Below are 15,061 nucleotides of genomic sequence, written 5' to 3' on the forward strand. Positions count from 1 at the left end.
ATATTTATTTGAGAACCCATTTAAGTACATGACTTTTTAGTGGTCATGGCAGTTAAAGAGACCCTGTCACCAACTTAAAACACTTGCAGGTAAAAACACAGAAAAATCAAGTATTCTACATGCGTAATTGTTTTTTTTTTAAATCTGTAAATGTTTTCTATTTTGGGTGCAATGTGCCTTTGAAGTCTTTCATTCATTCGCACTATTTGTGCACAGCTTGTATTTTGTATTGCACTGTTTTATATAGTATGTTCTGCCTTTGAACTTACTAGAAAATGTGACTACTTGTGGAAGAGTCAATTCCCCAGCACAGCCCCCTCCTTCCTTGCATATCATAGCCCTCTTCCCTTCTAGAAGTGTCCAGTTACTGTCTGTGTTGGCCCAGCTCCTCCGGCCCTCCCCCTCACCTCCTAACATAACCTTTTATGTAACTGCCGGGGGGAGGAGCGAAGTTGAATACTATAGAATTGGACAGCTCTGATTCTGCTGGGGCAGCTGACATCACATCCAAATGGAAACACCCAGCAGCCGTCTCAGGACTTTTGGGTGTATATATGAGGAGCTTTTACAGGCAAATAACATGCATAGCATACACTGCATGTATAATCTTATAAAAAGATTGTTGTTGAAATAAATGGTCTGTATCTCTTTAAACAAAACTGGCAGTTTTTAAGGGGAGATTGAGCATGTGATTCAGGTTTCCTACTTCCAAAAACAACCGAAAAGATCGAATTTGGGAAGAACTGACCTTTATTACCCAGCGTTACTGTGATTGACGGCACCGTGATTTACATCTCTTATGTGCCAGTCAATGAATCTCATTTGTGAAGGTGCTCAATTTACTAGACATTAACTGTAGCTTAAGAACATAGCTGAAATCTTCAGGCAGTGAAATGAATAAAGATTTAATGCACCATTAATGTTGTTCCTGACATCTCCCACATGACTAATTTTACTTCCTGGCAATTACTTATGCAAGAAATTTTTCTAGTTAATGTACCATTGCATATTTTATTTGTCATTCTCTATTTTTTATTAATTTCTTTATTTTGTGACAGAGCGCCAGACAGCCCACAGTGATGAACTCTGGGAGTTTCAGGGACTTGCGCCCCCTCACTCGCGGAATCACGTTTGCTGGGCGGCCTTTGTCCTCCACAAGTAGAAGTTTGTCTCGTCCTAGTACTTCATCTTCTGTGAGATCTTCTGTGTGTAAGTTTTATTTATCAGTTGAGACAAACTCACTCACTCATACTTTCTGCCACTCCTCTCCTACACATACTGACCAATCATACTCTCCAGCACTCCTCCCCTGCACATACTGACCAATCATACTCTCCAGCACTCCTCCCCTGCACATACTGACCAATCATACTCTCCAGCACTCCTCTCCTGCACATACTGACCAGTCATACTCTCCAGCACTCCTCCCCTGCACATACTGACCAATCATACTCTCCAGCACTCCTCCCCTGCACATACTGACCAATCATACTCTCCAGCACTCCTCTCTTGCACATACTGACCAATCATACTCTCCAGCACTCCTCTCTTGCACATACTGACCAATCATACTCTCCAGCATTCCTCTCCTGTACATACTGACCAATCATACTCTCCAGCACTCCTCTCCTGCACATACTGACCAATCATACTCTCTAGCACTCCTCTCCTGCACATACTGACCAATCATACTCTCCAGCACTCCTCTCCTGCACATACTGGACAGTCATACTCTCCAGCACTCCTCCCCTGCACATTCTGCACAGTCATACTCTCCAGCACTCCTCTCCTGCACAAACTGGCCAGTCATACTCTCCAGCACTCCTCCCCTGTACATACTGGCCAATCATACTCTCCATGTTCTCCTCCTCTGCGTATACTGACCAATCATATTCTCCAGCACTCCTCCCCTGCACATACTGACCAGTCATACTCTCCAGCACTCCTCCCCTGCACATACCGACCAATCATACTGTCCAGCACTCCTCCCCTGCACATACTGGCCAGTCATACTCTCTAGCACCCCTCCCCTACACATACTGACCAATCGTACTGTCCAGCACTCCTCCCCTGCACTTACAGGCCAGTCATACTCTCCATGTTCTCCTCCTCTGCGCATACTGACCAATCATATTCTCCAGCACTCCTCCCCTGCACATACTGACCACTCATACTCTCCATGCGCTCCTCCCCTGCACATATTGGCCCTTGTCATACTCTCCGCCCTCTTCTCCTGCACATACTGACCAATCATACTCTCCAACACTCATTTCCTGCATGCTCTGGCCAATGTGATACTCTTTTTTTTTTTTTTTTATAATTCCTTTATTTTCCAAAGAGGGCACGGTTTACAACCCAAGTAGATGACATAAACCATATGATATGATCAGGTAACAGGAAGAAAATGGTCACATGAACAAATTTACATATCAACCAACCCAGCAATACACTGTACAGATAAGCACATGAAACATAACGGTTTCAAAATTCAGTAACAGTAGTGGAAACTTCAGTAACTTCAGTAGTGGAAAATTCAGTAACAGTAGTGGAAACTTCAGTAACTTCAGTAGTGGAAAATTCAGTAACAGCAGATAGAGCTGGGGGAACTTACAACTAACTATAAGAGGGACCCTAGCATAAAAACATAAATGTCAAACTGCTATAAAATACGATTCTTACAATGTCGGGATGCAGAGCATCCCGATGGCCAGTTGGAATAGAGATACGACATAAAGTTAAGATACAGGTGGACGTGGATATAAACTACATTCAAAAAGTATTACCCACATCTAGAGCATATATCCAAAAAAGGAGGGGATGAATCGGGTGGGGGAGGAGGGGGTTGGAAGAGCAGGTATCCCTAGTGTGAGAGGAGAACAAAGTAGAGAAAAGGAGAGAAGGGATCAACAGATAGTAGATAGTTAGTAGCTCTAACCCCAGCTAGTAGAACTAAATTCAAGAGGTCAGCCAGATTGAGACTTCCCAGGTGATACTCTTTGGCACTCTTCTTCTACATATACTGGCCAGTCATACTCTCCAGCATTCCTCTCCTGCACATACTGGCCAGTCATATTCTCCAGCACTCCTCTCCTGCACATACTGGCCAGTCATATTCTCCAGCACTCCTCTCCTGCACATACTGGCCAGTCATATTATCCAGCACTCCTCTCCTGCACATACTGGCCCGTCATATTCTCCAGCACTCCTCTCCTGCACATACTGGCCAGTAATATTCTCCAGCACTCCTCTCCTGCACATACTGGCCAGTCATATTATCCAGCACTACTCTACTGCATATTCTGGCCAATGTGATACTTTTTGGCACTCAGCTACTGCACATATTGGCCCTTGTCATACTCTGCAGCTCTCCAACCCTGCACATACTTCTCCCTGTCATATTCTCCAGCTCTCCTCTCCTGCACATACTGCACCCTGTCACCCTGTCAAACTCTCTGGCATTCTTCCCGAGCACATAGTAGCTGGTCATACTCTCCAGGACTCCTTCTGTACATAGTGGCCCCTGTGATATTTGCCAAACACTTTTCTCTTGTATATACTGGTCTCTTTGATAATCTCTAGTATTCACCTCCTGGCCCCTGTCCGCAGTCTTCTCCTGAACATAATGGCCACTGCCATTCGCTCCAGCACTCTTCTGTAAGTACTGACCCCTGCCATTCTCTCTGGCACTTTTCTCCCACACATATTGGCCCCTGTGACACTCACGAACGCTTTTCTCCTGCACATACTGGTCCCTTTGATACTCTCTAGTATTCATTTCATGCAAATACTGGCCCCTGTCATAGTCTCCGACTCTCCTCCCCTGCACATACTGTCCGTCATACTCTCTGGCACTCTTATTTATACTGGCTACTATGATACCCTTCTGCACTCATCTCCTGCACATACTGGTCCCTTTCATAATCTCTGGGATTCCTCTCCTACTGGCCACTCTCCTAACTTCCAGCACTCCTCTCCTGCGCATAGGAAACGTAAGCTGTAAGTATGGGTAGTATAAAAAAATGGTGTAAATAATGCAGTCTTTCACTATGAGTAGCCCAGCAGTTCTGTTTCTCTTAGTAATCCTCCCTCCTCTTTCCCTGTAACATAATTGTATTACCTATTGATCCTGCTAGTAGATCCTTTATTTGTCCCTTTCCTTTAATGAATGTCAACACTTTGTTCTGTAGTTACATTTTACAGCAGTGCTTTCAACCAGACCAACAAATTAAAGCCCTACTCCAGCTGCCCTGTCAGTGTTAAAGCGAAGTTCCAGCCATTTTTGTGTTTATTAAAAGTCAGCAGCTATAAAAAGTGTAGCTGCTGGCTTTTAATAAAGACACACTCACTTGTCCCAAAATCCAGTGATCACACTGGGCACCTGGCTGTGACAGCTTGCGGTTTCACAGCCGGGTGCACACTGCACATGCGCGAGTCGCGGTGCCCCTCCTTAATGGCCGGGCAATCTTCTGGGACCTGTGACGTGTCCCAGAAGATTTCAGGGAGGGAGGCGGAGAGGAGAACTTCCACTCGAGTTGCCTAGGTGGCCTGAGCAAAAATGGGAACGGGTACCTGTCAAAACTAGGTACCCACTCTCCCTCCAAAAAAATCTACATGCCAAATGTGGCATAGGAGGGGGGGGGGGGGGGGGGAGGAGTGCTTAAAGCAGAACTTCCGCTTTTGGGTGAAATGCTGTTTTAAGTAGCTTCTTCCAACCCCTGTAACTGAAACTTTTCATGGACAGCTTGGTCCGTGAAAACAGCTGGAAACAAAACAGATGTACTGTCAGGATCAACGGGTATTATATCATATTACAGTGAGGACCCAGAAAGATGAAAACGGCCATGTCAAAGATAATGCTAATGAGAGAATACATGGTATATGTCATTTTTGATTTTGCTGACAATCTGGACCAAACAATATTGTCTAAATAAATTTTTTACATTTTGGTGTGCTTTGTTTAGATATGTGCAGTAATCCAGCTTGAAACAACTTCTGATTTGTACCTCTGTTCTCTAAGATACAGACTAGTCACTGCTGCTCTCTCATCCTGTGCGGAGTGACTGGTCTTGTCTCCACCCCTTTAAATTCTTGCTGAATTTCAAATTCCATAGTCACTTCTTCCTCAGCCTGGTGATTGGACAGGGAAGGAGCAGCAATACACTCATAAGGTCATAATGAAATTTTGGTTTCATGTTTTTAGCATCTTCGGTCCTCTCTGTCCCTGATCCCAATCTCACCACTCAAGAAATAGAACAAATAATATTTCAAAGAGTTAACGAAATTGAAGAAGATTTAAAAAATGCCTTCATGACTTTGGATGTTGAGCAGATGCTTTCCGTCACTAAGGGACAACTGAACCGAGTTCTGAAAAACTTTGTCATAACACTGACCCCATCACAGTTTGATGAACTGCTGGTAAAGGTAAGATCACTGGGCCTCATATTTATCATATTTTTCTTGTAAAAACTGTCTATTTTCAGTAAGTTCAGCTTTCAGTCAGTTCATTTTTTTAAGCGGCTGTAAACCCTTTTCATACCCCCAGTAAAGTTACTATCCTCAGGCGATACACAGAAACTAAACAAAACGTTGTACCTGCTTATCTGCAGTCTTCTCCTCTATACATCCTCAAAGTGCAGAATCTATACAGCTTGTCTGAGTTCCAGAAAGCAAGGGGCTGAAATTACACTCTGCAGAGCTAAGTGAGGAGAACTGAGAGCTGATTGGATGGAAGAGACACAGCCCTCTTCCCACAGCATACAGGAATAGAGCGTGAAACGCATTAATGCCTGTACCTATCTTTATGAAGCTGTGAACATGTTTTTATGATCGATTTTCTACAGCAGGGATCTCCAAAATACAGCCCTCCAGCTCTTGTGGAACAACATGTCCCATGAGCCATTGTAAAACTCTGACATTCACAGATATAACCAGTCATGATAAGAATTGTAGTTCCTGAACAACTAGAGGGCCATAATTTGGAGACCCCTTTTCTACAGTAAAGCTTTGGATCTTCAGCAAGTTGGAATGCGGTTATCCATCCTCTTGGCTATGACTAAGCACATTTTTAGTGTGTGAAACGCGTCAACCGTGCAGCCCATCAGTGTCCTATTGTGTCATGTTGGGAATTTCAATAAAGGATTTTGGAACCAGCTGTGGTGTGCAGCCATTTCTTCATTCATTGCTACATACAGAGTAGGATTGCCACATCATCCCTTTAATTCAGGACACATATTAATTACACAGGTTCTAAGGCTGATTTAAGGCAGATAAGACACCAAGTGAGTTTAATTACCACCATAATCAGCCACAGAACCTGTGTAATTAATATGTGTCCTGGGTTAAAGGGAAGATGTGACAACCCTAATACAGAGGTGAGCCGAGGCGGGCACCCACGTGTAGTGTCCATTAGGCTTTTCTGTCTTACCTGGAGTGGCGGATTGTCTCCATTCATATCCATCCTCTTTCATATGAATTGCACATAGTTGTGGCTCGGCCCTGTAGACTTCCATTGATTGTGTTTGGTGGTGGTAATGCACGCTGAATGTGAATTGCTGTTTACATTTGGCTGCCATATGTGTATAGCCCCAAGAGGCTGTATGCCCAGGTTCAGGCTGGCAATTGAGGGGGAAGGGGAATCCATGGCTCAACAGACTGATTTTACTGCCCCCTAGCCACAAGTGTGAACTAAGACTTATGCAGGCCATACATGGTCAAATTTCGAACAAATTTTCTTTTCAAAATCAGATTTTTTTTTTTTTTTTTGTGATCTCATGATGCCACCATTGATTTTCGAAATTCGACCAATCAAGCCTTCAATTTCACCTCATATTGCTACAGAAAAGAATTTTCTTGGCCGGAAATCTTCTTTTCGCTCCGTAAATTTTATTTTCTTATTACATTTCTCACACGATTCTACCATCATTGTTTAGAAAATCGTTAGGTTTTCAAAAAATTTCCAACGTGTACGATTCCTCAAATTTGATTTCCGCACAAAAATCAGCTGTTGCCACAGCCTACTAATTGTGTGAAGTTCGTACGAAAATTCTTAGATACGATTTTCGAAAGAAAATTTGTTCGAAATTCGAACCCGTGTATGGCCGGCTTTAGTGTGACAGCAAAGTCTCTCTTTATTGATTTATGGTGAAGTTGTAGCATTCATTAGTAAATTACTGTTATGTCTAAAATGTAAAAAAAAAAAAAAGTTATAAAGGAATTTTAGCCCTTTATTAACCCTCTGTTTTTACTACTTCTTCACCTATTTTTTTTTTCATCCATTTTTTCGTTTACAGTTCTGGATAGAATAGTATTTCCTCTGGGAAGTTTTAACTGCTTTCTGTGTTCCTATTAAGATTCCCCCTCACGTCCTGTTTCAGTGGATCCCTAAATAAATATATTAATAATAATAATAAAAAAAAACTGCTTAAAATCTTGTGGCCTTTTATTACTTTTCTTCATTTTTATTTACGTTGAATTGCTTCTGTTGCTTTGTTCTCAGATTCCCGTCAATGGTAATGGCACAATTCCATATCTTGACTTTTTGGCCAGATACCACCGGTCCGGGAGCAGCATGTCCCAGGTAAAGAGGAGGTAAGTTCAGGGACATGGCTTTTGTCACTTAGTGATTAGTAAACAGTTACACACATAAGATATAAAACAAATCACAAGTGGGAATAGGACAATGCCTTAAATCAGCGGCGATTGAAGCAGGTGGTTTTCTTTGTGACAAAAGGCTTCTGTAACTATAACAAGTGCAATAAATCAGAGTCTATTGAAAAAAAAGTCAAATATTGTCTCTATTTACTTGTTGCATGTCATATTGAAGTTACCACCTGTAGCCTGGCCTGACAGTGACACAAAATGTCACCAGGAAGAAGCAGGGAACTAAGCAACTCCATTGTTTGTTTGGTAGGAGTTGTTGTAGAGACTGAGAGCTGTTCATGGTAGAGGGATTGCTAAGTACAATGACAACCTCCTATGGTTTAAATAATACTGTTTACAGCTTTGTTACAAAGGCCTGTAGTAGGAAATGAATCTCCATTACATTCACAAGTGTTTTACATTTTTTTTCCAAGAGATTGAAGCACCTCTTAAAGCTGAACCCCAGGCTGATAACACATAAATGAATGCAGTTTTGCATTTATTAATACTGTACATTAAATATATTTTTAATGCAAGCAGTCTCTATATGCAAGCTTTAATGTAAGCAGTGTCTATAAATGAATTTGATCTTGTATCAGCCTCTTGAAATTCCTGCTTGCAGAACTCAGACTGGGGGAAGGAAAAGCAGCACAAGGGGCCATTCCCGACCTGTAATGCCGCGTACACACGATCAAACTATCCGGTGGAAAAGTCCGGCGGACCAGGGTCTGCCGGGCAATCAGGCCGTGTGTGCGCTAGTCCGCCGAATTTTTGAAATTAATGGACTTTCCCACACACGGAAGAAAGTCCGTTCATTTTGAACGCGGCTCCAGGTAACCGGGACTAGTGAAGGAAGTCAAAGTCGCTGCCTACCCCCGGCCAGTCAGGAAAGGGGGTGGGGACAAGCGAGCGGCCCCCCTCCTGAGCCGTACCAGGTCGCGTGCCCTCAACATGGGGAGGGTGCTTTGGCGAAGGGGGGCCCATCTGCGGCCCCCCCACCCCAAAGCACCTTGTCCCCATGTTGATGAGGATATGGGCCTTTTCCCGACAACCCTGGCCGTTGGTTGTCGGGGTCTGCGGGCGGGGGGCTTATCGGAATCCGGGAGTCCCCTTTAAAAGGGGGCCCCCAGATCCTGGCCCCCCACCCTATGTGAATAAGTATTGGGGTACCATGTACCCCTACCCATTCACCTGTGAAAAAAAGTGTAAAAATAAAACACTCCTCCGCTATCTTCTGCTCTTTTACTAGCTCTTTCACTTGCGGAGGAGCCCGGCTTTCTTCTTCGTCAACGCTGCCATCCGGGGGTCTTCTTTTCCGACTTCGGGGTTCTTGTCCCCCTCTTTGGTTCTTGCTGGGCCTCCACGCCTTCTTCCAGCTCTTTTACAAGTGGTGGCCCGGTCTTCTATTGCTGCATCAACCTCATCAACATGGGGACAAGGTGCTTTGGGGTGGGGGTCACACGGCCTGGTATGGCTCAGGGGGGGGGGGGCTCGCTTGTCATCCCCTTTCCTGACCGGCCGGGTAGCGTGCTCAGATAAGGGTCTTATATGGACCCAGGGGGGACCCCACCCCGTTTTTTCGGCGTAGGGCTTCCCCTTTAAGTTCATACCAGGTAACGGGGCCAGCGACATGTCAATCATTGACTTTCTTCGCTAGTCCCGACTACCTGGAGCCGTGTTCAAAATGAACAGACTTTCCTACGTGTGTGGGCAAGTCCGTTCATTTCAAAGGTACGGCGGACTCCCGCCATAGTCCGGTGGACCTAGTCTGCCGAAAAAGTCCGGTCGTGTGTGGGCAGGTCCGCTCGTTCGAAAGTCTGGCGGACTATCCGGTGGTTTGTCCGCCAGACTAAGTCCACCGTCTGATCGTGTGTACACGGCATTAGTATTACTAAACTAGAACAGAGAGATTTCAGGTCACCTGCCCTGCCAGACAGAGCCGTCTAACTCTCAGGGCTGGATGAACCAAAATGTCAACAGTATGGCAGATAAAACAGCTTTTACATACTTGCTACATATATACATATACACATACACACACACACACACACACACATATATATATATATACCATTTCCTCAAACTTGATCTATCCAGAACCAAACTTATAATTTTCTCTCCCTCGCATGACTCTTCCCCTGATCTCTGTCAAAACCAATGGCAAAACCATAAGCCCATCCCCGCATGCCAAGGTCCTAGGTGTAGTTCTGGACTCCGAACTCTCCTTTAAGCCCCACCTATCATTTAACCAATGATACAACAAAACTCTTAATTCACTCCCTGGTCATCCCTCACCTGGACTACAGCAACTTCCTCCTCATTGGCTTACCTCTACATGGTCTATCCGCACTTCAATCCATAATGAATGCTGCTGCCAGACTCATCCACCTTACCAATCGCTCTGTGTCTGCTACTCCTCTCTGTCAATCCCTCCATTGGCTTCCACTCAACCAGTGAATTAAATTCAAAATGCTAACAACTACTAATGCTCCGTATACATGATCGGAAATTCCAACAGCAAAAGTCTGATGTGAGGTTTTGGTTGGAAATTGCAACCTTGTGTATGCTCCATCTGACTTTTGCTGGTGCAATTCTTGCGAGTAAATGATTAAGAGCAGGTTCTCTATTTTTCCGATGGAAAAAGTTCCGATTGGAAATTCCAATTGTCTGTAGCAATTCCGATGCGCAAAATTCTTCCGCATGCTCGGAAACAATTTGACGTATGCTCGTAAGTATTGAACTTAATTTTCTCGGCTCACAGTAGTGTTGTACGTCACCGCATTCTTGGCGGTCGAAAGTTCAGAGAACTTTTTGGGGCCGTGTGTATGCTAGCCAAGCTTGAGCGGAATTCCGTCGGAAAAACCATTCAAGATTTTTCTTACGAAAACCCCGATCGTGTGTACGCAGCATTACAAGGCCATTCACAAGGCCCTCAGCTACATCAGTGACCTACTCTTAAAATACCAACCTTATCGTTCTCTTCGTTCCTCTCAAGACCTCCTGCTCTCTAGCTCTGTCATCAACTCCTCCCATTCTCACCTCCAGGACTTTTCCACAGGCTCTCCAATTCTATGGAACTCCTTATCTCAATCTGTCCAATTATCTCCTACTCTATTAGCTTTCAGACGATCACTGAAAACCTTCCTCTTCAGAGAAGCCTATACTACCCACACCTAACAGCTGTATTTTCATTTTCTCCATCTGATCATCCCCCATAGCTATTACCTTTTGTTCCACTTGACCCTCCCTTCTAGATTGTAATTTCTAACAAGCAGGGCTCTCTGATTCCTCCTGTATTAAATTGTATTGTAACTGTAATGTCTGCCCCCATGTTGTAAAGTGCTGCGCAAACTGTTGGCTCTATATAAATTCGGTATAATAATATATATATTACACAGTATCTCACAAAAGTGAGTACACCCCTCCCATTTTTGTAAATATTTTATTATATCTTTTCATTTGACAAAACTGAAGAACATTTTGCTACAATGTAAAGTAGTGAGTGTACAGCTTGTATAACAGTGTAAATTTGCTGTAGAGATCCCTCCCCTGTTATAATTTTTCTTATAGTGTCAGGGAAACTTGTCAGAAGTAATTTATGCTGATAGCAGGGGAATGAAACAGCAGACAAAAGTGACACTTATGCCGTGTACACATGACCGGACTTTCCGGCAGAAAAGGTCCGATGGTCCTCCCAACGGCCTTTCGACAGCGTTACGACAGACTTTTGGAACAAACGGACTTGCCCACACTAAAGTCCATTCGTTTTGAATGTGACGACGTACGACGGGACTAGAAAAGGAAGTTCAATAGCCAGTAGCCAATAGCTGCCCTTGCGTCGTATTTGGTCCTTCGGACCAGCATACAGACAAACTGTTTTCCCGATAGGAATTGAGTCTGTTGGACAGATTTGAAACATGTTCTATTTCTAGGTCCATCTGAATTTTTTAAAGAAAAAAAGAAAGAAAAAAAAAGATTGGACTATCTCACACATGATCGGACTATCCAATGGACTGATTCCATCGGACCTATTCTGCCGGAAAGTCTGGTCGTGTGTGTACGCGGCATTAGTGCTCTTAATTGAGACAAGTACACACTATAGAGTGATATGCTTTGTCCAAATTTCATGTCCGAGGTTTACAACCACTTTAAACCTAATTCCACTCTCATTCTAAGGCTGGCTATACATTATACAATTTTCTTATTCAATTTCCTTTGGATTTACTTTCAGCTATGTAGTGCAAAGGCCTGCCTGATTCCATACAAATTGAAAGTGTTTAGGTTTTGGTAAATCTAAAGGAAAATTGTACAAGAAAACTGTATAATGTATGGGCAGCCTAAGTCTATTCTAACTACCTTGTAAAGTAAAGAAGTGTATACTTACCTAGGCTGAGGGTACGCTAGTGTGGTCACATGATCTCACCAGCATCTGGCTTGAGTGAAGAGGAGAGATTACCGACATAGGTTGCAGAGCCTATGCAGTGATGACAACCATAGGTGTTTTTTTATGTTACCTGCTCCTCGCTTGGCCGGCGCTTGGACTGGACTGGAGCGCCATTAGCAGAGGTATGTGTAGACCACTTCCTTTCACAGTGTAGTTAGAATAAGCTTAGAATGGGGGGGGGGGGGCAGGTTTGATTGTGATTTGACTAAACTTCTACTTTAACCTGGCAATAGATGGATTAAAATTGGTCCAGTTCAGTAGGGACTGGCTAAATTTTGATCCGTGTGTGGCTGCTCCTGTTTGAGTGAAGCTGACCTAACAGCAGCTGCTGATCAGTGTATTCTGACAGCGGAAAGTCCCTGGTGTCAGAATACAAAGTCCCAGCAGGGAGGATTCCTCTATCTACCTCAATTGTGTGGATGGAGGTCCCTGTTTTTTTTTTTTCCTTCACTCGCTGAAAAAAAGAAAAAAAAAAAAAAAAAGATCCATTTGTGGCCGGCCTTAGGCAGAAGTAGAAGCTGGCCTGGCCCTTAGATCCAAGAGGGCTTCTCAGGGACATGGGGATCAGTTTGGAGACTATTATGCCACATACACACGATCGAATTGTCCGGCGGAATTGGTCCGGTAAACAATCCGCTGGACTTTATAACGAACGGACTTGGCCACACACGGCCGCTCCGAAAGTCTGGCGATTTCTAACGCAATGACATACAGCACGTACGACGGGACTAGAAAAAAGAAGTTCAATAACCAGTAGCCAATAGCTTCCTTCTCATACTTGCTTCAGAGCATGCGTCATTCTTAGTCCGCTGGACTAGCACGCTGACAAATGGATTGTCCACTGAAAGCCAAGTCCGGTGGACAAATTTTGAGTCAAAACTACTTTCTAAGTCCGCCGGACTTTAAGATGAAAAAGTCAGCTGGAGCCCACACATGATCAAATTGTCCGGCGTACTGTGGTCCGGCGGACCTAGACAATTCGATCGTGTGTACGCGGCATTATTGGTATTTGCAGACACTTCAACCCAGCTGTTCAGTAGAGATGTTCACACCTGGTTCATTTTGATCTATGGGTCAGTAAAACCAAAAAACCCATTCAAATATGTAAAAATCCACTAATAAACACGAGCGGAATTTCCGTTGGAAAAATCTTGGATGATTTTTCTGACGGAATTCCACTCAAGCTTGGCTTGCATACACACAGTCACACAAATGTTCTCTGAACTTTCATTCGTCAAGAACACGGTGACGTAAAACACTACGACAAGCCGAGAAAATTAAGTTCAGTCTTTCCGAACATGCGTCGAATTGTTTCCGAGCATGTGTAGGAATTTTGCGTGTTGGAATTGCTACAGACAATCGGAATTTCCGATCGGGAATTTTTTTCCGACCGAAAAATTGAGAACCTGCTCTAAATCTTTTGCTGGCCAAAATTGCATTCTCCAACCAAAAGCTCTCATCTGACTTTTTCTGGCGGAATTTCTGATCGTGTGTACGGTGCATAAGATGGGAAAGAGAGCCTATCACCAACTTTGCATTTACAGGCACAGAAAAATCAAGTATTTTAAATGCTTTCTTCAGGCATTTTCCCTTCCATCAATTAATATCTACTCTAGGAAGAGTCAATTCTTTAGCACAGCCCCCTCCCTCCTTGCACGTCATAACCCTCTACTCCAGCCTTTCTCAACCTTTTCAACACAGAAGAACCCTTGAAATAACTTTCTAGTTGCAGGGAACCCTTGCTAAAAATTACTGCATCTACAACTCATGATACATTAGTGTGATGGTCAGTAGTAAGGATGCTCCTTACATGTGTGGTCATTGAGAAAAATTCCCACCTTACAGATAGCTAAAAGGATCAATGGTGTCAGTAGGAACTTGTCTGAGAGGGAGACATTTCTCATTGCTCAAAGAACCCCTACCAACCTCTGGAGGAACCTTAGGGTTCCAGGGAACCCTGGTTGGGAAACCCTGCTCTACTCTGGTAGGAATGTCTAATTACTCTGTGCGTTAGCCCAGCCCATTACTTCCCTACATAACCTCTTATTTAGTTGCAAAGGTGGAGCGAAGGAAACTAGGGAGTCATTTGAGTGACAACTCTGGGTTTGCTGGGGCTGTTGGCATCACAACCAAGAAGCTGGCACCCAGCAGCAAGTCTTGGGGCTTTTGGATGTCTACACAAGGATGGTTTTTACAGAAAAATAACATGATTAAAATAAGCTAAATACACATATAATCTTTTGAGACGTTTTTTGTTGAAATTAAAGTGGTTGTAAACCCTTACAAACCACTTTGACCTACAGGTAAGCCTAGATTAAGGCTTACCTGTAGGTCCAAGAAATATCTCCTAAACCTACACGGTTTAGGAGATATTTGCCGAAAGACAGGCACCGCTGTCTATGGCGCATGCTCCATAGACAGCGGCGCGCAGACGCACTGAGCACGCCGCTGTCAACGGTGTTATGCCGCGAGTGGCAGCTCCCATGCGCATGCGCGGGAGTGACGTCATCGCGGCTTCGTCGAATGACAGCGGCGGAGCAGCGAGACCCACCCAGGAGATGGATGCTCCGGACTACAGGGGACAGCGGTGACTTCGCTGGCTCCTGTGTCAGGTAAGTGACACATAATGGACTACTATGGGATGCATAGTAGTCCATTATGCTTTACCTTTACAGGGAATCAAAGAGGAAGTAAACCCATCAGGGTTTACTTCCTCTTTTATGCTCGGGCGACAGGATCTTTTTAACCACTTGCTGTCCAGTGTACGTATTTAAACGTCCTGGAAGACTAGTGGTTATACCTTTATCATCATGGTCTTTATTTAGCTACAGAACAGTGAAGATAAGAACAGCTTACATATTTCAGCTATAACTGAAGCCTAGTAAACACGGGCCGAAAGTTCAAATGGCAGCCGGTCCGGCAGAAATTGTTAGTAGAGCGGTCCAACCTGAGCTGGCAGTTTTGAACAAAACAAATCTA

General features: G+C 44.0%; 1 protein-coding gene across 2 annotated transcripts in view; it reads left to right on the forward strand.

Annotated features, from left to right (window-relative positions):
* EFCAB6 (EF-hand calcium binding domain 6) overlaps positions 1 to 15,061 on the forward strand; it is a 270,887-nt gene that overhangs the window by 17,418 nt on the left and 238,408 nt on the right. For both annotated transcript variants that reach the window (XM_077469390.1, XM_077469391.1), the window contains exons 3-5: positions 1,059 to 1,209; positions 5,201 to 5,421; positions 7,496 to 7,587. In XM_077469390.1, the coding sequence (XP_077325516.1) occupies positions 1,059 to 1,209; positions 5,201 to 5,421; positions 7,496 to 7,587 (464 nt within the window). The remainder of the gene's footprint in view (positions 1 to 1,058; positions 1,210 to 5,200; positions 5,422 to 7,495; positions 7,588 to 15,061) is intronic.

This window comes from Lithobates pipiens, unplaced genomic scaffold, assembly GCF_037356315.1.
Source record: "Lithobates pipiens isolate NorthernLeopardFrog02 unplaced genomic scaffold, aLitPip1_a1.2 Scaffold_8, whole genome shotgun sequence".
In the NCBI taxonomy this organism is placed as follows: Eukaryota; Metazoa; Chordata; class Amphibia; order Anura; family Ranidae; genus Lithobates; species Lithobates pipiens.